Source organism: Cheilinus undulatus, linkage group 12 (assembly GCF_018320785.1).
Source record: "Cheilinus undulatus linkage group 12, ASM1832078v1, whole genome shotgun sequence".
NCBI lineage: Eukaryota > Metazoa > Chordata > Actinopteri > Labriformes > Labridae > Cheilinus > Cheilinus undulatus.
In genome coordinates this window covers 49,810,901-49,832,199 of record NC_054876.1, presented here as the reverse complement: position 1 = coordinate 49,832,199, position 21,299 = coordinate 49,810,901, and the positions used below count along the sequence as shown (strand labels likewise).

Genomic DNA, 21,299 nt, shown 5'->3' with positions numbered 1-21,299 from the left:
CCAGAGAATGGACCCTGATAAACCCAGAGAATGGACCCTGATAAACCCAGAGAATGGACCCTGATAAACCCAGAGACTGGGCCCTGATAAACCCAGAGAATGGACCCTGATAAACCCAGAGAATGGGCCCTGATAAACCCAGAGAACGGCAACTGATAAAACCAGGAGAATGGACCCTGATAAACCCAGAGAAGGGACCCTGATAAACCCACAGAATAGACCCTGATAAACCCAGAGAATGGACCCTGATAAACCCAGAGAATGGCCCCTGATAAACCCAGAGACTGGACCCTGATAAACCCAGAGAATGGACCCTGATAAACCCAGAGAATGGACCCTGATAAACCCAGAGACTGGACCATGATAAACCCAGAGAATGGACCCTGATAAACCCAGAGAATGGACCCTGATAAACCCAGAGAATGGACCCTGATAAACCCAGAGACTGGACCCTGATAAACCCAGAGAATGGACCCTGATAAACCCAGAGAATGGACCCTGATAAACCCAGGGAATGGACCCTGATAAACCCAGAGAATGGACCCTGATAAACCCAGGGAATGGACCCTGATAAACCCAGAGACTGGGCCCTGATAAACCCAGAGAATGGACCCTGATAAACCCAGAGAATGGACCCTGATAAACCCAGAGAATGGACCCTGATAAACCCAGAGACTGGACCCTGATAAACCCAGAGACTGGACCCTGATAAACCCAGAGACTGGACCCTGATAAACCCAGAGACTGGACCCTGATAAACCCAGAGACTGGACCCTGATAAACCACAGAAAGAGACAGAGAGATCATTGTTCACTGTGAACAACTGGACTGACCCAATCCGGACCCCAGGGGAAGTGGACCGTATACCAGCACTGCCTGACTCCGGCCCTCCAGACTTTCAATGGAGAATTCAAATTGAAACTTTTTTAAACTCTGAAAATGATCCTACTTTGGGACTTCAGTGTAGCTCTGACAACCCTTCTCAGCAGACATCACAGAGCCGTTAACAGAAACAGTAATTTTCCGTCACTCTTGGTGAAGACAAAAGGCTGACTGCAGATTAAAATCTCTCCAGAGGCCGAGCAGCTCCCTGTCCAACAGTCCCTGAATGCCTCACTGTTGTTTAGAATTATATTAACCTGCTGGTCACTGAGACTCCTGGGGCATCCAGGACCTCTAGCACCCTCATTACAGACAATAACAAGGCTCATCAATGCACAGATCCCAAAACACCTGAACACTACGGTGTCCACTTTAGGACATCCTCAGGTCTCAGAATCTGGTGTTAGATCTCAGATGAACAAGTATCAGATCTCAGGGAAACCTCTGCTTGGGGTCAGACGACCAAGGTTTCAGGATCAAAGTCAAACTTCAGATGAAAAGGTCTCAGGGAAGAAAGACATCAGTATTCAGAAAGCAGGGTGTCAGGAAAAAAGGTCTCAGGTATCAAGTATCAGGCAAAAAATGTGTCAGTTCCCAAAGACAGGGCGTCAGAAAAACAACTGTAGGACTTCAGAAAGACAGGCATCAGGTCTAAGAAAATGGGTGTCAGGAAAAAGGTCGCAGGGAAAATGGCTTCAGTCAAAGGCAATAAGGGCTTTTGGAAAAGAAAAGCATCCGGTTTGAGAAAAAAAGGTGTTAGTTCTTAAAAACAGGGGCATCGGGTCAACAGGGACCTCAGTAAAAAGGGGTGAGAAAAAAAAGTCAGGTCACAGGAAAAAAATCTTCAGAATAAAGGGCATCAGGAAAATAATCTCAGGGAAAAAGGCATCAGGTCCCAAGAAAAAATGTTCAGAATAAAGGGCATCCAAAAAATTTTCTCAAGGAAAAAGGCCCCAGTAACCTAAAAACAGGGCGTCAGAAAAAAAAAGCATCAGGTCTGAGAGCACAGGGTTAGAGTCAGGAAAAAGGTCTCAGGTTAAAAAAGGCATCAGGTCTAAGGAAAAAAGGCATCAGGCTTGAGGAAAAAAGGTTTCAGGTATCAGGTCTAAGGGAAAAAGGGTTCAAGACTCAGGGAGAAAGGCGTCTACTCAGGAAAAGGGGCCAGGTCTCAGGGATAAAGGGGTCAGGTCTCAGGGATAAAGGGGTCAGGTCTCAGGGATAAAGGGGTCAGGTCTCAGGGATATAGGGGTCAGGTCTCAGGGATATTGGGGTCAGGTCTCAGGGATATAGGGGTCAGGTCTCAGGGATAAATGGGGTCAGGTCTCAGGGATAAAGGGGTTAGGTCTCAGGGATAAAGGGGTCAGGTCTCAGGGATAAAGGGGTCAGGTCTCAGCTCCCCACAGACTTCCTGACTCTACAGAGAAACTTTCCTCATTACGGAGCAGGATGTCACTGATGAGGTTCAGCTGCTGATCTGGTGGGGGGTCTGAGTCCTCGGGGACGCCCCTGCTGAGTGTTTATTCTGGTTCTGGTACTGATTTACTAAACTGCTGTTACACAGCAGACAAACATGCTGGTGAATCAGTGAGGTCATGTTTAGATCACATGACTCAGACCACATTAATCCAGAGAACATGACTCCACATCCTCGTCCAAACCGCCGTATTTCTGCTTCTGTTATGTAAGAACGGCTACTCCACACATGTAGACCACATGATTTAGACTACAAACCCACAGTAAAGTCTACTTCTAGAACAAATACCTCAGCCGGACTAAAAAATGTCTAAATCCACATTAAAAAATCCAGATTTATACCTCAGTCACTCATACCAAGGCTCACTCTTATCCGGGTAGGCCAAAGGAAATCTGGACTGAATCAGTGTGATCCAGACTCAGAGGTCTACAGTCCCTGTTTTTGTGTCAACAGAGCTCACTTTCAGTACTGAATCAGTGTTTTCAGTGTTGGACCCCCTGGGTGAAAGAAACACCCCTGGTGTCGTCTGTTTTAGTCTCCATACTCTCAGTTAAGAACAGATCAACCCTGAGACCACCGCTGAGTTCCTCAGTGTCACTTCATCACTGGCCAATCAAACGCTAGAAGGGGTGGGACCTTAGAAAATGGCTGAAGGGAAACTGATCTAACTTCGAGGGTGAAGTTTCCAGGTGTACCACTGCTGCCTGGGTTTGCAATGTGTTCCAAAAAACTTAGGACACAGGCAGAAAAAGACTGGGACATTCGCAAAATGGCATGCAACTCCAGGGAGGAGCCAGATGAGGTGGCTCGGGCACCTGGTCCGGATGCCTCCTGGATGCCTCCCTGGTGAGGTGTTCCGGGCAGGTCCCACAGGGAGGAGGCCCGGGAAGACCCAGGACACGCTGGAGAGACTATGTCGCTCGGCTGGCCTGGGAACACCTTGGGATCCCCAGGAAGAGCTGGACGAAGTGGCCGGGGAGAGGGAGGTCTGGGCTTCCCTGCTTAGGCTGCTGCCCCAGCGACCCGATCTCGGATAAGCCGGAGAAGATGGATGGATGGATGAATGGATGGATGGAACTCCAGGGAAGTGGGGCTAAGTGGTTTCAGATCACCATGCTAATTCTAACATCAGAGATCTAGTGAGTAAATACAAAAGTCAGTTTTAAATGATGATTTCATTTAATAAGGGAAAATCCATCCGAACCTACCTGGCCCTTTGTGATAAAGTCATTCCCTCTAAACCTAAGTCCAGACTTTGACTAGGCCACTCCAGAACCTTCATTTAGTCTTTAGTCCATTCAGAGGTGGGCTTGCTGGTGTGTTTGGGATCATGGTCCTACTCCATTACCCAAGTGGTCTTGAGCTTGAGGTCATGAACTGATGTCTGGACATTCTCCTTCAGGATTTCTGCCAGAGAGCAGAATTCATGGTTCTAGTGGTCCAGGTCCTTTCTCCTTACGCCGTACTCTTGTGTACACCGACAGTCTTTACCTGGGCTCTGCTTTATTGGCAACTTTTGCATAAGTGGGTGGAACTGGCGAGAAGCGAGGGTCTCCTTCGCTCCTCGCCATTTCTACCCATGCTAAAGTTTCCAACGGTGGCTTACTGTCAAAAATGGAGGGAAAGGGGACTCAGCATCTCCAGCTCCTGCCTTTGAAGATGATGTCATCAAAGCATATCAACATTCCAATGTTGATATGGTAAGAAAATAACCGCAATCGTGATGCTAACTTTCATTATCCCTTAAATGGGATTTTCCATTATGTGTTAGCATTAAGCTAATGGACTTTGAGTAGGAAGATTGCAGATGGTATGCTAGCTTTACAGAGCACCATGTTAAGGTGTGTAATACAGTTTGGTAACAGTGAAAATGTTATTTGAAGTCTGTATTGTGAAGAACTATATTGTCTTTTATTTAAGAGTTTTACAAAAGAAATTACCGTTGTGTGTGAGGTCGAAACCAGTGGTTCTCAACCTTTTCAGCCCGTGACCCCCAAAATAAAGGCGCCAGAGACCAGGGACCCCCACTGTACCTGAAGGTGGCTGAACACAGCCATGAATGTTCAAGAATTAGGGGGGACATGGGGGAGCTTTTTGGGTCCCAGCCAACCTTGGGGCCAGCAAAATCATGGTCCACTGTAAAGTGAAGCTGTGGTATTTTCCATTTAACCTGAATAATAAACGCTCTTATCAAAGAAACACATTTTAATTCATTTGTGGAGTAAGTAGCCCTTTTTTAAAAATGTAAATCCTTTTGTTAAAACAGAAATAAAATACATTAAAAATAGCTAAAATGGTTTTAATGGCAAGAAGTGGTGGGAAAGACGGTGAAATTAGATTTTAAAAGTAGCAGAAATGGGTTAGAGATGACAAAAATCTGATAAAAGTGGCAAAATAACAAAAAATGGCAACAATGGGTTAAAGAGGAAAAATGGGCATATTAGGTGGTAAAAGGGGATTTAAAAGTGGCTGAAATGGAGTTAAAATTTCAAAAATTGGTGGGAATTTGGTGAAATGGGATGAAAATTGATATAAACAGGCAAAAAGACTTAGCTGATGAAAAATGGCAAAAATGGGCATATCAAATTGTGAAATGTGGCTTAAAAAGTGGTAAAAGGGGTTAATAGAGGCAATAACGTGTCGACAGAGCCAACAATAGGCAGAGAGTGGAAAGATTTGGTTTAGAAGTGGCAAAAACAGGCAGAAAAAAGTGGTGGAAAGGGTTTAGAATGGACAAAAAATGGCTTTAAAGTTGCAAAAACGTGTTAAAATTGATAACATTAGTGGGAAAAAGTGTCTCGCGACCCCAACGTTGAGAACCACTGGTTTAAATAATCAGCCAAGCCAAGAAGAAATCATCTCTCATCCCACAAATAAATGTTTCTCTATCTGCCAAACTAAACTGGAACATTCAGGACGGGCAGAATAATGATGATGATGATGATGATGATGAGTGTGATCTTCATCTGTTAAAGGACAGAGCTCAGCTGACGTGTGAGCAGACGAGCTTCATCAGAGGTAAACTCCACTCTCCACTCTGTTTCACACTCACACCTGCTCAGGTGTTTGAATCCTGCTGATCTGATGATCATCAGACTCTGTTTCATCGGCTCAGTCTTCATTTAAAGCAGTCTTTAAAACTGCTGCTGTTTATTTCATGTTTTTCTCTTTTTTATTCTTCACCAAATAACATCCTGATATTTTAACCCTTTAAGGACTAACAAAATGGTGTTAATCATTATTTTCAGTAAATGTTGAACTCTATAGTTGAAACCACTGAAAACATTTAAAATAATATGTTTTAGGTTTAATCAACATGAGGGTGTAAAAGAATAAAGTTGTCTGAATATTTACATTCTGCTCTTTTCTAAAGAGTCTTCTCTAAACTCCTAAAATAAAGCGGCGTTACGTAACATTCAGAAACAGCCAGGAAAACCCTGATATCTAAGTTTGTGTTGACTAGAGAGAGTGCTGAATATTCCCACTGATCCTGAATGCTCCTCATGTTTCCTTCATCTGCCCCCTGGTTTGAAATTATAACGTTATTGATGTGTAACATTCTTCTCTCAGCTTGCCAACACAAACTTTGATCATGTTCCTTAAACGTGTGTCTCACTCCTGGGATTATTTTGTAATGACGGTTTTTTTACTCTGGTCATGTGCAGAGGAACGTTTTAGGATTACTGATTAAGACCTGGTACATTTTTAGTTTATCAGACATTTTTAACCCTCATCACTTTCATTTAGCACCCTTTAAAGGCATTAAGGACAAAAATGTCCACTCCAAAAAAACTGCTGTAAAAACTGAACAGATTCATGTTTTTTCTGCTTTTTTTTTTTTTGCATAAATCTCTTAAACAACTTCAACTGTGCTCAAAACTACCAAACATTCAATCATTCTGAGGATTTTAACCCTTTAAATGCCAGTTTGCTTACTTAAAGTCAATGTTGTTTTTTGTTAAAGAAAGTGAAAAAAATGTGAAATCTTCCTTTAACCAAATGTTGGATGGCTGGGCCTTATTTCTAAATCCAGTGTGGACATGGCCATGATTAGCCAAAATATTGACTTTGATGCTTTTTTAGTTTTTGTGTAGCACCAGATTTAAAATTTACTGCTTGCATGAGATCAGCTGGTCTCAGTCATGGACTAATGCTATTGGCCGGATGTATGCCTGGTTGTGATCAGTGCAAACAGAAGCTGTTGACTTTAAATCCATCACAGTCTGCCTAGCATTTGTCTGAATGAACAACCAAATCAAGCTCTTTCAAAATAAAACACTGATTTATCAAGCTCTTTCAAAATAAAACACTGATTGATGATAAGGCTTTATAAACAGATCTGAGATCAGTGAAGCACAGCCGTCTGCATCCCTGCTATAAGTTAGTGGCTGTTTTTAGCTCTAAGTCAGGTTTGGATGAGTTTTGTAACAACAATGACTCCATAGAGGCTTTTTAAGGATTACTACTGTCTGTGGATTGTTTCCATGTAAATGAGACCTTACAGCAGTGATACTCAACGTGTGGCTCTTTTATGTCTTAATTAAATATTATTCCACCAGAAAACCTCACAAAGGGAAACATTTAAGCTACCTTTCGCCATTAAATACCACTCTTTTTTCCTACTTTTTGCAAACTTTTTATGCTTTTTTTTTTTTTTTTTGCAAATTTTTACCCATTTTTTTGCCTCTTTAATCCCACTGTTGCTTTTTTCTTTTTTTTTTAGCATTTTCTTCCTCCCCATTTTCACCCATTTCAGCTACATTTTGCCATTAAATGCCACTTTCTTCAACGTTTTTGCCCATTTTAGCCACTTCTTTTTGGTAATTTTATACCATTGTTTCCATTTTTCACCCATTTTTGACACTTTTCGTCCGTTTAAGCTACCTTTTTGCCCATTATCTTTACTTAATCATTACTTTTGCCACTTCTATCCTATTTTTGCCCTTTTTCATCACTTTTCACCCATTTAAGCCACCATAAGCCACTCTTGTTCACTTCTCACTCTTTTTTTTGCCATGTTTTTGCCACTTTTGTACCATTTTTTACCACCTGTAAGTCATTTTTTTGTCACTTCTCACCCATTTTTGCTATTTTCCAGCCATTTTTGCCTCCTTTAACTTATTGCCACCGCTTAGATTGTGGCTCTTGCAAAGGTATTTTTCAGCACTTTGCCTCTTTGGTTTAGGGTTGTGTAACTCTGCCTTACAGTGAGAGTTTAAGCCTGACTGATTTGAAATAAAAGGATTATTTTGGAGCTGTTTTTAAATCAGACGTGTCATCATTTATGTGTTAAAGATGATTTTCTGTTTCGTCGTCACCAGGCTGAAGATTCCCTCTGCACCATGGAGAACCAGACTGTCAGCACAGATATTCTGCTCCTTGAAGGGTTAAAGGTCGCTCCTCAGTCCTCCGTCCCCGCCTTCATCCTCCTCCTCCTCATCTACGTCTTCATCATGGTGTCCAACATCGGCCTGGTGGTCCTGATCTCCATGCAGAGGAGCCTCCAGCAGCCCATGTACCTGCTGTTCTGTAACATGAGCGTTAACGACGTCTTCGGCTCCACGACGCTCATTCCTCGCCTTCTGAGCGACCTTTTCCTCCCCCACGCCGAGCGCTACATCCACTACATGGACTGTGTGGTCCAGGCGTTCTGTCTCCACCTCTTTGCCAGCACCTGCCACACGGTGCTCATAATCATGGCGTTTGATCGCTACGTGGCGATCTGTAACCCGCTCCGGTACGCCACCATCATGACCCATAGGATGGTGGTGAAGCTGTCAGCAACGGCGTGGACGGTGTCCTTCGTTATGGTGTTGATCCTCATCAGTCTCAGCGTCCGCCTGTCGCGCTGCAGGGCCGCCATCTTACACCCGTTCTGTGATAACGCCTCCTTGTTCAAGCTGTCGTGTGAGAGCGTCCTCATCAATAACATCTACGGCCTCGGCTTCACCGTCGTCCTCCTAGGCTCCTCCCTAGGCAGCGTCACGCTCACCTACCTGAGGATCGCCGCCGTGTGCGTGATCAGTAAGAACAAGGCGCTGAACAGCCGGGCGCTGCAGACCTGCGTCACTCACCTGGCCGTTTACATCATCTTGTTCATGTCCGGCAGCGTCATCATCATCCTCCACCGATTCCCCCACCTATCAGACGAGAGGAAGATGGCGTCAATCCTGTTTCACGTCGTTCCTCCTGCGATGAACGCCGTCATCTACGGACTACAGATCAAAGCGGTCAGAGAGAAAATCTTCGTCTTGTTTTTACGGAGATCGATCGCTGTGGCCGATGGGAAATGACTTTATATGAACAACAGTCAATAAAAAAAGTACTTTCAATGAAATTCAACACAGTGGAGGGAACGATCTGATCCAAATCTTTTTATTTTATACTCTGAAATTTATTTCTACATGGTGATGTAATAAAGTTCACTTAAACACCTGCTAAAGGCTGTTTTTTCCCTTTTTATCTAACAGCAATGATGTCTCCTATTGTAGGTGCGAGCACGCCCATAACCTGGTCACACATCCATTTACTCGCTCAAACACTCCTCATCTGACCAAAACTGGACAGACATTCTGAGCATGCTCCACATCCTCTGTGCTGAGTTTTGACTCCAAGCAGCATAAATGCTGAGCATTGTAGAGGTCAGATCTTCAGTCTTTAAAAATTCTTGACAGCCGAAAAGGTGGGTAATAACCTGGGGCCTCATTCTCCCAGGGGCCTCAACACATAGTCATCATAGTTGTGCAAACAAGAAACCCAGAGTGGATCAAATGGCGTTAAAAAGAGTTAAATAGACGACAAAGTCCCAGTGGAGAACCCCTCACCCCAACATTAGTGCCACGCCCCTCAAAACATAATTTCACTGATTAGATTTATCAGGAACACGAGGTGGGCTAAAAAAACAGGGTAGACACTAAATGTTAAATATGTAACAGTGACTTAGAGCAGAGGTTCTCAACCTTTTCAGCCCACAACCCCCCACAATAAAGGTGCCAGAGACCAGGCACCCCCACTGTACCTGGAGGTGGTTGGAAACAGCCGTGCACAATCAAGAATAGTCGTGTGCAGACAAGGCTGCACATAAGGAGGGATAGAGGGGGAGGTTTCTGGGACCTAGCCAAACTGGGGGCCCATGGAGGTCAGCAAAATAATGGTCAATTGTGAAGTGAAGCTGTGAAAACCATATTTGAAATTTGACCTAAACAATAACCACTCTTATCAATGAAACAAGTATCTTTATTAGGACCCGAGCACCGAGTGGTGCAAGGACCTAATTGTAATCGCTGGGATTGCTTTACTTCCTCATTTGCCGTCATTGCGTGGACTTTTGAGGCCCTTAACATTTCTGAATTCACGGGAAACTTTGCACGTACATATGGTCTCACAAAAATTTTGATTTATGAGGAAATCTTACAACTTTGCCTTGTTGCTTTTATTGTTATTTCAATTTAAAGTTAGGTAGTTGCACAATGAATATGCAATATTTGAGAAGGTTTTAATTTTAAATTTGCACATCAGATAGCCTTGTTACTGCACCAGATATTTCTGGCCCATTTTACAATAGCATCAGGCCAATTTTACATGAACATCAGGCCCATTTTACATAAGTACTGGCTCATTTTACATGAGCAGTGGGCCCATTTTACATGAGCAGTGGGCCCATTTTACAGGAGCATCTGGCCCATTTTACAGGAGCATCAGGCCAATTTTACATGAACATCAGGCCCATTTTACATGAGTACTGGCTCATTTTACATGAGCAGTGGGCCCATTTTACATGAGCAGTGGGCCCATTTTACAGGAGCATCAGGCCCATTATTCCTGAGCATCAGGCCCATTTTACCTGAGTAGCCTCCACCAATCAGAGGTATTGCTGTGGCACTCTCACCTCTTGGCAGAGTTTTACATTTTTAATTTAAATCTTCATATTAGCAACAATATTTGCACTTGTTAGGACATTAAGCTCTTCTGGTTCAGGTGAACTCTACGTCTCTGTGGTACAACAAAACAGTGACTCAGCTGAAGTCATAACTGAACCAGTTTCACTGTAGGCTCTTGTGTGGACTTTAACTTAAGACAGAACTTACACAGAGCTGGTCTAACAGGGCACAAATACCCCAAACCTGTGTTCTAATTTGGGCTTGAAACGATGGATTCCCTCGGGACCACCAGTGAAGGACGGGCCTTTTACGTACCAAAGAGGCTGTGAACGTCACTGCCTCGTGACCTAAGAGTCGCTCAATCAGCTGATAAAAACCTCTGCACGGCCATCTTTGTTCTCTCTGGAGGAGATTTACTGAGGTAAACCCAACACTCACTCACACACCATAATAATGTTTGTCTTTGCTGTTTAGACACATTACATTGACTATATCCATGTATTTTATGTATTTATTTATAAACTGAATGTTAACATCAACAAATTAAACTTAAGCCAGCAGTAAAATATGCACTGATGAAATAAAGAAGAAGGCAGAGATCATTTTACACATTTAACTGCTAAAATTGGTTTGAGGGGGGGTTTGTGTTTTCAAGCATGAAGCAGCTTTCTTACAGCTGCTTTTATTTTGAAATTCATGTTTGCTGAATTAATTTATTAAACTTAATATTCATATTTTATATTAGACTGCCTGCAGGAGAGCCAAGCTGTAAAACCAGTCACTAAAAACTAGAAATGTTACAGAGTGGCTGGTATAGAGATTTTATGTTCAGACTTTTCTGAGTTTATCTTTGAGCTTGAATGTGGTTAGACTTTGATTTTTATAATGTGAGCAAACATAAAACCCTTTACAGGACCATCACAGTTTTATTTATCTCAACAATAAAGTTATTTCTCATTTTTTACACCTTTTTATAAAGTTAAAACTTTCATGGACGATTAAAGAGTGAAATCATCTGATCTACAGCAGGACTCTGAAGGCCTCTGCGCGCTGAATCTGCTTTCTAAATCTGAAACGGCTGCAAGTCAAAAAGGAACTCTGATCTTCTGTTGTGCTCTGAAACTCTCATTCATCATTATTTTTGCAAAAACATTTCTTTTTTGGAGTTTATCAGGAAGACTGGCACTAAAAAAACTTCAGATCAAATTGGAGGTGATAAAAACTACAGTCAAAAAAATAGTTAACTGCAAAGGTGATCATTTTGGTTGTTTTTCATACATTTATCACTAACAGCACAAACATTCTCTGGACTATTTCCTATAAAACAATAAAACATTTATATATATATATATATATATAAATATATTTGTCACCTTTGGATTGGCTGAATTTTTCCTTTAACCCATTAAAGCCTGAAAACACAAATTATAGCCAGAAAATTCTCATTTTTTAGAACTGAAATGTTCATTTCACTCTCTACTGAAATCCAAAAAATCCACACTTCCATAAAATTTAACACATATTTATATTTTTTTCTATCTCGTTTGATACATTAGGTGTTTTTGGTAACTGATAATCCACTTGAGGGCATTTTTATCATTTTTCAGGTTATATTCATAAGTTTTTTTTTTGTACTTTATGATCATATTGATTAGATAGAGGAATCATAAAAGTATGTATCAAATATGATGTAACAGGTGATGAGGGGTTAGGGTCAGAGGAAGGAGAATGGAGTGGTTCAGATTAGACTCGTGGTTGTTGTATCTGCTGTAAGAGTCCATCTTGTTCTTGTGTCTTTATTAACGCACAGTTACGGCTCCACATGTCTGTAAACAGACTATCAGCTGAGGATCTGGTCTGGTCTGGTCTCAGCTGAAATAAAGCAGTTTACTGTTTACCTCTGTAATTCCTGGAACGTTCTGCCACTCAGTGACTGGAGTGATGCCACATGCGTAGCCTCAGCAGGTCCCAACCTTTGGAGAGGTATCCGGCAGACCTCTGCGGTGGGGCGACCTCGACCAGGGGGCAGGAAGTGAAGTACTAAAATCATCAGGTTGTCCTTTGTTAGTGGGTACTGATCACCCGCGCCCACAGCAGGGAGAAAGGTTATAATATTTTATGATTTTTTATTAGTTTTAATTTTATGTAGTTTTTAACCTTTTGTTTTGAATTTCAGTTTAGTTTTAGTTCATTTTTACTGATGTTTGTTTTTTTAGTTTATTTTAGTTTTTATTTTGCAAAGATGCTACATTTTAGTTTAGTTTTTATTAGTTTTAGTTTTGTCAGCAATGTGGGAACCTGCCAGGGCCGACACCCAAAAGGGTTCTTCACTTTTCACTGTAATTATTTAATTTGAATGTTTGCATACAGCTGGAGACCTGAAATGATCATTATGTGAAGTATTAACCAATCAGATCAGGCAGTTTTACTCTCTCCAGGTTTAGTTTTATAAAACACTACAGTTTTACTTAGTTTTCGTGTTATTTGTAAAGCTTAGTTTTTATTTAGTTTCAGTTAATTAAAATTATTTTTACATTTTAGTTGTTTTAGTTAACTATAATAACCTTGGTAGGGAGGGGCCCTTGAGGAGCCTGCAATGAAAAGTGGGTTTTTATATATTTTTCTTAGTAACTAGTGTCATTATTGAATCAAAATCAAATACATTAATTGGCCAACAGACTGAAATCTATATGAAACAGAATGAAATAAATGAAATAAAATACTTGGGGGCCCTGCCCCTCCCTTAAAAATATCCAAACGGTGTAATCCAGCGCTGCAAAGTAATGCAAGTAAATTTAATTTAACCCTAGAGAAAATGCTGATCATAGATGGGGAAGTTATGGTTCAAAAATACATTAAAATGCAGAGATATGTGTAAATTTGGCTAGCCGGTTAAGGGGGGCCCTGTGTGATATTCCTTCTGGGGGCCCAAAATCCCTAGCTACGCCCTGTAACCAGGTCATAAATGTCTGACTTTAAAACATTACATTTTTTGAGTAATAATGTCACAATTTATGGCTTTTTAACTCTGAAATTCTGAGTTTGGTTGCTTGTAATATCGGTCTTTATAGTTTTAGAATTAGTGACTTTTTACTCATTAATATTCAGTCGCCTGTTGCGCCTGCTGTGCGTAACTTCTGCCTTAAGTTGTGGTGTAAAGTCCACACTAAGCCCTACGTTGAAACTAGTTTAAATTTCTAACTGAAGTTGTGTCATTGTTCAGTTGCACCACAGAGACGTCGATCTTAACTTGTAGAGATTTACGTCCAAACTAACCAAAATATTGAGGCAGATGTGACGTATTCTCTGACTTTAACCAATCACTGAAAAGCATTTTTTAACCTTGTGTTTGCTACAGATGCCAATGGCTAAAAATAACGTTTGCTAACTGTCGTAAATCATCAAACAGCATTCAGTGTGGATGAAAAATAAGACAAGGCGTTTTGTATATGTGAGTATTGTGAAGCCTACAGCTAGAGCCAGTATAAATTACACTGATATCGAGAGGTGAAATGACTAATAACACGAGATAATTTAACAGAGGACGGCGGAAATTAACTGCACTCATGGAAAACAACAGTGTTACTGATCATGGAGAACGCACTGCTGACTCCAGATTTCTGGTAAAATCCTCAAGTCCTCTGGGTCATTATGTCTTTTGGAGCTAACACTATGACAGACGTATTCTACGGAGGACTTTACACCTAGTAAGATGTAAGATTTAAGTTATAACTGACACCTACACTGAAACTATCACGGCTGGTGCAACACCTTTAATGTTAGTAGAGCGTGAAGTAAGAACTTACGTTCAGACTAGGCTACGTTTGAACTTACGCACAGCTGGTGGAACCCATAGCAGATCCTCTTTATTGTCTTCTATCTTTAAGGCGGTCCTAATATGTGGTCGAATGTTATTTTTCTAATCATGATTTTTTTTTTTTTTTTTAATTTGTGCCTTTTAATTTTACAGCCTCAGAGCAAACAGGACCCCACACCCTCTGAGACCTCAGGATGGGAACCAATGCTGGTTTCCTGTGTGGATTTGTCAAATAATAAAGTTATTTTTTTCAGTGTTTTTGCGTTTTAATGATGTCTCCCCTCTAATCTGACAGCTGGAGTTGATCATTGAAGATTATTAACTGGCGTGTTTGACCGTGCTCTGATTGGCTGATCTCTCTGTTCTCTCCAGACGCCTTCATCATGGACAACTTGTCTTCAAACTCAGATGTTTTACTGATGGAGGGGTTAAAGGTCAGCCCACAGTCCTCCATCCCCGCCTTCATCCTCCTCCTCCTCATCTACGTCTTCATCGTGGTGTCCAACATCGGCCTGGTGGTCCTGATCGCCATGGAGACGAGCCTCCACGAGCCCATGTACCTGCTGTTCTGTAACATGAATGTTAACGACGTGTTCGGAGCGTCGTCCATCATTCCTCGTCTTCTCTCTGACGTCTTCACGCCGATGTCTCGGCGCTACATCCACTACATCGACTGTGCCATCCAGGCCTTCTGCACTCATTTCCACGCTGGTGCCTCTTACTCCGTCCTCATGGTCATGGCGTTCGATCGCTACGTGGCGATCTGCGATCCCCTCCGGTACGCCACTGTCATGACCAACAGGATGGTGGTGAAGCTGTCGTTGGGGGCCTGGGCGGCGGCCCTCGTCTTCGTCACCATCCTCCTGGGTCTGACCTACCGTCTGACCCGCTGCAGACGGATCATCTCCAACCCGTTCTGTGATAACCCCTCCCTCTTCAAGCTCTCCTGTCAGGACCTCCTCATCAACCATGTCTACGGCCTCGGCACGGCCGTCATCATCCTTGGCTCCTCCCTCTGCAGCATCTCGCTCACCTACCTGAGGATTGCCATGGTGTGTCTGAGGAGTTCGAACAAGGCTCAGATCAGCAAAGCTCTGCAGACATGTGCGTCACATTTAGCCGTCTTCCTCCTGCTGCTCTTCTCAGGGGGAATCATCACCGTCCTCCATCGTTACCCCGACCTATCAGACCAGAGGAAGATGGCGTCCATCCTGTTCCATGTGGTTCCTCCTTCCATGAACGCCATCATCTATGGGCTGCAAATCAAAGCGATCAGACTGAAGATCATTGATCTACTGGGCCGGAAACAAAGGACTATGCTACTGCTTAGATGACTTTAGCTTCAAATGAGAGAATAAGTCTGTAAAATATTTTATTAAAACACGCTTTGATCCTGGTGGTGTAAAGATGCTGGTCACATTCACAGGACATGAAATAACGGGACACAAGAAAGAAAGATGGCCACCACAGGGTGCTACAGCTCTGTGATTGACAATGTTTTTGATTGTTATTTAGTGAACTATCCCTTTAACACTGTTTAAATGGTTTGAGAGCTGATTGCACAGCATCACTTTATGCCACCAGTATTACAGTTTCATATTTTCATATTTCAATTACATGAAGATAAAACTGAATGAAACATTTTTATTAGTGGGGATGCTTAGTAACCACACTATTGATATTCACGTCAGCCATTTTGTTTATTATTCTTCTTCCGCGTCGGCTATCTCCTCCTTCATACTCTGTCGTATTGACATGTTAAAACTTTCAAAAATTCACTGTCTTTGTCATTCGACTGCTATGACTTTTCTCATTTTTAACTTTTATAATTTTTAAAATATAGCCATTTTCTGCTACTTTTAGGCTATTATCGGCTATTGTAGGCTATTTTAAACTTTTTAAGTTACTTTAAGCTATTTTTCAGCTATTTTAATGCAATTTTCTGCTATTTTAGGCTATTTTCAGCTTTTTTTTAAATGCTGCTTTTAGCTATTTGTAGGCCATTTGATGCTATTTTCAGCTACTTTAAGGCTACTTTCAGCTATTTTTAGCTTTTTTCCGCCATTGTGAGGCTATTTTTAGCTTTTTACACTACTTACTGCTATTTTTTATCCTTTTTGAGCTATTGAATGCCATTTTTAGCTACTTTTATGCCATTTTATGCTATTTTATGTTATTTTTGTGCTTTTGGCTATTTTCAGCGGTTCTTCCACAATTCAACTCTCAGCATCCCCGCACAATTGCAATTTTGATCTAGTTTTATATTTTTAACCTTTTGCTACCATCACAGCACTGAGTCTGTGCAGATTATCTATATTTTTCTGCATCCATTTTATCCTCCGCCTTTACAAGCCTTCAGGGCCGGCTGTTGAGAGGCATCCCCACAGCATGATGCTGCTGAGGAGCATCCCCACAGCATGATGCTGCCACCAGAGTGCTCCACAGTGGGGATGGTGTGTTCGTGGTGATGTCAGTGTTTGCGTCTTGTCTGATGGTCTCAAAGCTCCATTCTGGTCTCATCAGACCAAAGAACTTTCTTCCTCTTGACCATGGAGTCTCCCACAGTCCTTCTGGTGAACTCTAGTCCAGATTGAATCTGAGTTTTCTTCAACAGTGTCTTTCTCTTTGCCACTCTCCCATAAAGCTCTGACTGGTGAAGAACCCGGCCAACAGTTGTTGTCTGCAGAGTCTCTCCATCTCAGCTGCTGAAGCTTGGAGCTCCTTCAGAGTAGTCATAGGTGTCTTGGTGTCCTCTCTCACTAGTCTCCTTCTTGCACGCCCACTCAGTGTGTGAGGACGGTCTGATCTAGGCAGATTTACACATGTGACATATTCCTTCATTTCTTCATGATGGATTTAACTGAACTCTGGGGGATGTTCAGAGACTTGGAGATGTTTCTGTCTCCATCCTCTGACTCAGACTTTTCAATGACCTTTTCTCTGAGTGTTCTTTTGTCTTGATGGTGTAATGGTAGCTATGAATACTGATGAACCAGTGACTGGACCTTCCAGCCACAGGTGTCTTTATACTACAATCACTGAGACACATTCACTGACCTCAGCTGATCCTCATTTCTCTAACTGTGAGACTATTAGCACCAACTGTCTGGAGCTCTGTTGGATTAGCTTAGCCACTTTAGATTAGCTGAATATTTATGCAGTAACTTATTCTACATTAATGAGTTTTATTTATTGACATTACTTTGTAGAAATCTGTTTTCAATCTGACATTAAAGAAGATTTTTTGGTCATAAAGGCCTGTCATGAAGCCCTCTGTCTGAGGTCTAGTTGTCAATGTTGTCTCACTAGTAGACGACCAGGCCAAACAGGTCTACTGGTAGTCCACTGATGCCACTAGTACTGTTAGTAGACATGTTCAGCCCTGATAGTAGAAGGTAAACAAACTACATTAGTACTAGTAGATCAGGGGTGTCAAACTCAGTCACAGCAGGGGCCGGATTCTGGATTCAGGACTAACCTGAGGGCCTAACAGGGTCACCTTTATAACCGGAAACCATCAACCTCATTTCACCAGGAATAAAATATGAAAAAACAAACAAACAAACAAAAACAAAAAACAAAAAACAAAACAAAACAAAACTTTGCACTGATGATAAATTATTTGAGGTTAAAATCTCATAATCTGAGAAAAGTAAATTTATTCATTTAAAAAGGTCAAAACATGAAATTGAAATTGAAAAATAATGTTTTTAAAGGCAAATATACTAGAAAAAAAAGTCAAAATCATGAGTTTAAAAGGTCAGAATATGAAATAAAATTTGTAGTCATGAAATTAAAAGTCAAAATATGATTCAAATTTTAAATTGTGAGTCTTAAAGGTCAAACTATGGGATTATGAAGTCAAAGTTTGGAGTTGACAATATGAGATAAAATCAAAATAACCAGTTTAAAAGGTCAAAACATGACTTCAAATTTTAAATTATGAATTTAAAAGCTCAAAATATGATATTAGAGGTCAAAATAATGAGCTGAGATGCTCAAAGTATGAAATTAAAAGTCAAAATCCTAAGTTTGAGTCCTAATTTTGAGATGCTAAATTAAAAATGTGAAATTAAAACACAAATTAATTTCTTTTCCCACATTCCTGACTTCTTATCTAAATATTTTTACTCCTTACTTTTTCAGATTTTGTGACTTAACAAGGAAATCTTAAACCATCAGGATAAGTTCACATTTTTATACTGGAGTAAATCTGCAGACCCCAGACTGATGGGACAGTTAGAACAGAAATATCAGATCATCTTGTGGGCCGGATTTGGCCCCCGGGCCTTGAGTTTGTCACCCCTGTAGCAGCCATGTTTGGCCCTGCTAGTGCTACCAGTATTCCTTGCTCTATAATGAGGCCTAGTCCCGGACTGGTTGGCCAGAGTTCACTACTAGTCCAGCTTTGTTTGAGTGTATCTTCACTGATATCAGATATAAACTCACACAGCTTCCACACAGCAGAGCTGTAGCCCTGAAATAATGATTTTTATTGTTAGGTTTGAGGTTTCCCTGGCTACAGGGCCATCTGGGAAAGTCTGATGAGTAAAGTCAGGCATGAGCGTCATCACTGATGCCTGCTGAGTCAGCTTTTATAAAGTCTCGCCGGTCTGGAGGACGTTCACATCAGCCGAGGTAAAGCTCACTCTGGTGTTAACGCTGATGCTGAACAGAGAAATGTGTGAGCTCTAACAAGACTGATGTCTTCATTCTAGTTAGATTTAATGTGATAAAACTACTAAATATCAGATTTGAGACTTAGAATATGAAAAGGATCGGGCTTGGGGATGGTTTAGGTGTTCTCTAATGCATGCAGTATAATGCCTGAGCAACAGGTGAGCATTTTACTGTCTTATCATTCATGAATAATCGTCTTTTCTCACATTTCAGCTGAAGCAGAAATGTCTATTTGTTTAAAATGCTGCTATCAATTCTTTAAATCCTAGAGTGATGGCTAGGAGTCAGTTCAAATGTAAAAACAATGCCTAAATATTTCTGGAGATTTTGGTGAAACATCTGTGATTTATGCTGCCACCAAACAAGGAGAGAGGTTTATTTACAGAGCAACATGCAAACATAGATCATGTTAAACCGGCCTTCAATAAAACATGCAATAAGAATTATATGCCTTCATTTCAGAGCTAAACTCCTAAAAGCCTCATATCTCAAATATTAGCCAGAAATTCCTCATTTTTTGGAACTGAAACAAATAAAAACACTATTTTTTTGTGTGTGTGCACATTTGATGTATTTCTTGCAATTCTAAATCCACTGGAGGGATTTTTTTTAAATTTATCAGATTGTATAGGAACATTATTTGGGGAGTTATTGATCATGTTTACTGGAGAAAAGTTTCACAAAGTCATGTATGACATATGATGCAGTTAAGGTTATAGAGCAGTGACACTCAGCGTGTGGCTCTGGAGCCAGATGTGACTCTTTTATGTCTTAATTTTAAATATTTTCCCTTAAAAAGGGAAACACTTTTTGCCATATTCACAATTTTTGCCACTTTCACCCATTTAAGCTACCTTTTGACATTAAATGCCCCTTTTTTCATATGTTTTGGCCATTTTGCCTCTTCTTTTTGCCACCTTTTCCCTTTTGTTCCCCTCTTTTGCCACTTTTTGTCCCTTTAAGCTACCTTTTGCATTTACATATCACTTGTTCCCTTCTTTTTGCCCATTTTAGTCACTTTTTTTCTCATTTCTTTGTCACTTCTCACCCATTTTTGCTACTCCCAGACTATTTTTCCACTTTTTCCTTTCCAGTTTTGTTGCTTTTTGACCATTTTTTACCACCTTACCTCTTAGATTGTGGCTCTTAAAGGTATTTTTCAACAGTTTGGCTCTTTGGTTGAGCAGGGTTGAGAAACACTGGTATAAAGCATAAAATAAAGGGTTAAAATCAGCCATGACTGCTCGCTAATATTCCCAGCCCTATAGAGCAGAGGAAAATACAGAAAATAAAAGTTTGATGCTCAACATTTCCTAGGAAGGGAAAATATTTTCCAACAATGATATGAACATATGTTTATGTTTATGCTGCTAAATGTTCTAGTTTGATGCTGACAGCTCAAAGTTCCTCTTTTTTCTCATAAGGTCTTTAAATCAAACGTTCCCTGACTCGCTGTTACTCTGCTAATATTATTGTCTCTTTAAAATCGACTTATTCCTCTTCTGTGATGAATCTACCTGTCTGTATTATAATATTATGTCTATTATAATACAATATAAGCTGTTTTTAAATGTGCCATAAACATGTTTGACTGGACTAAACCTACAGGCACAGCTCAAAAAACTTAGGACATCATTAACAGTTAAACCTCCACATATTCTACATCCATCACACACAAACTACTTTCACTTTCAGGGATTTGACTCTTGATGATTAAAGCTTACAAAATCAAGAGTCCAATATCTAAAAATACAAACATAATTCCAAAAAAGTTGGGTCACTGTGTAAAATGTAAATAAAAACAGAAGTCAATGATTGTCAGATCTCATATTTGATTCACAGCAGAACAGAAACAACAGATCAGATGTTAAACTGGAAAATATTAGCTCCGTTTGAATTTGATGGCAGCAACACATCCCAAAAAAGTTGGGACAGGACCATGTTTATAGTATCCTCTCTTCTTCTAACAGCAGTCTGTAAACATCTGGAAGTGAGGAGACCAGCTGATGGAGAGGAATGTTTTCCCATTCTTGTCTGATGTAGGATTCTAGCTGCTCAACAGTCCTGGCTCTTCTTCCTTTTCTGATGCTCCAAATGTTTTGTGTGTCTGCAACAAAAGGCTGGAAGTAAATGGTACTAATAAAAAGGAGCATTTTACAGCTGATTAGATTAACTATCATCGGGTCAGCAACATGACTGGGTATAAAAGGAGACTTTTAGAGAGGCAGAGTCTCTCAGAAGTAAAGATTGGCAGAGGTTCAACAATCTGAGAAAAACTGAGTCTTAAAACTGTGGAACAATTTCAGAAAAATGTTCCTCAACGTAAATAGCAAAGACTCTGAATCTCCCTCCATCTATAGTCCATAATATCATCAACAGATTCAGAGAATCTGGAGAAATCTCTGAGAGCAAGGGACAAGGCTGAAGGGGCCCTCAGGGGCCCTCAGGGGCCACTGCATTAAAAACAGGCATGATTCTGTAGTGAAATCACTGCATGGGCTCAGGAACATTCCAGAAATCGTCTGTCAACACAGTTGGCCGTGCCATCCACCAATGACAGTTAAAG

The 21,299-nt window shown here is 41.0% G+C and overlaps 2 protein-coding genes across 2 annotated transcripts; both read left to right on the top strand.

Moving 5' to 3' along the window:
• Positions 1-7,678: 7,678 nt before the first annotated feature.
• Positions 7,679-8,649, top strand: LOC121518551 (putative gustatory receptor clone PTE03). The gene has a single exon (XM_041800903.1). The coding sequence runs from the start codon at positions 7,699-7,701 to the stop codon at positions 8,647-8,649; it is 951 nt and encodes a 316-aa protein (XP_041656837.1). The 5' UTR covers positions 7,679-7,698.
• Positions 8,650-12,887: 4,238 nt separating this feature from the next.
• Positions 12,888-15,751, top strand: LOC121518335 (olfactory receptor 5AR1-like). Its single transcript, XM_041800581.1, has one exon. It carries the CDS (start codon positions 14,437-14,439, stop codon positions 15,385-15,387), a length of 951 nt encoding a protein of 316 aa, XP_041656515.1. The 5' UTR covers positions 12,888-14,436; the 3' UTR covers positions 15,388-15,751.
• Positions 15,752-21,299: the final 5,548 nt, after the last annotated feature.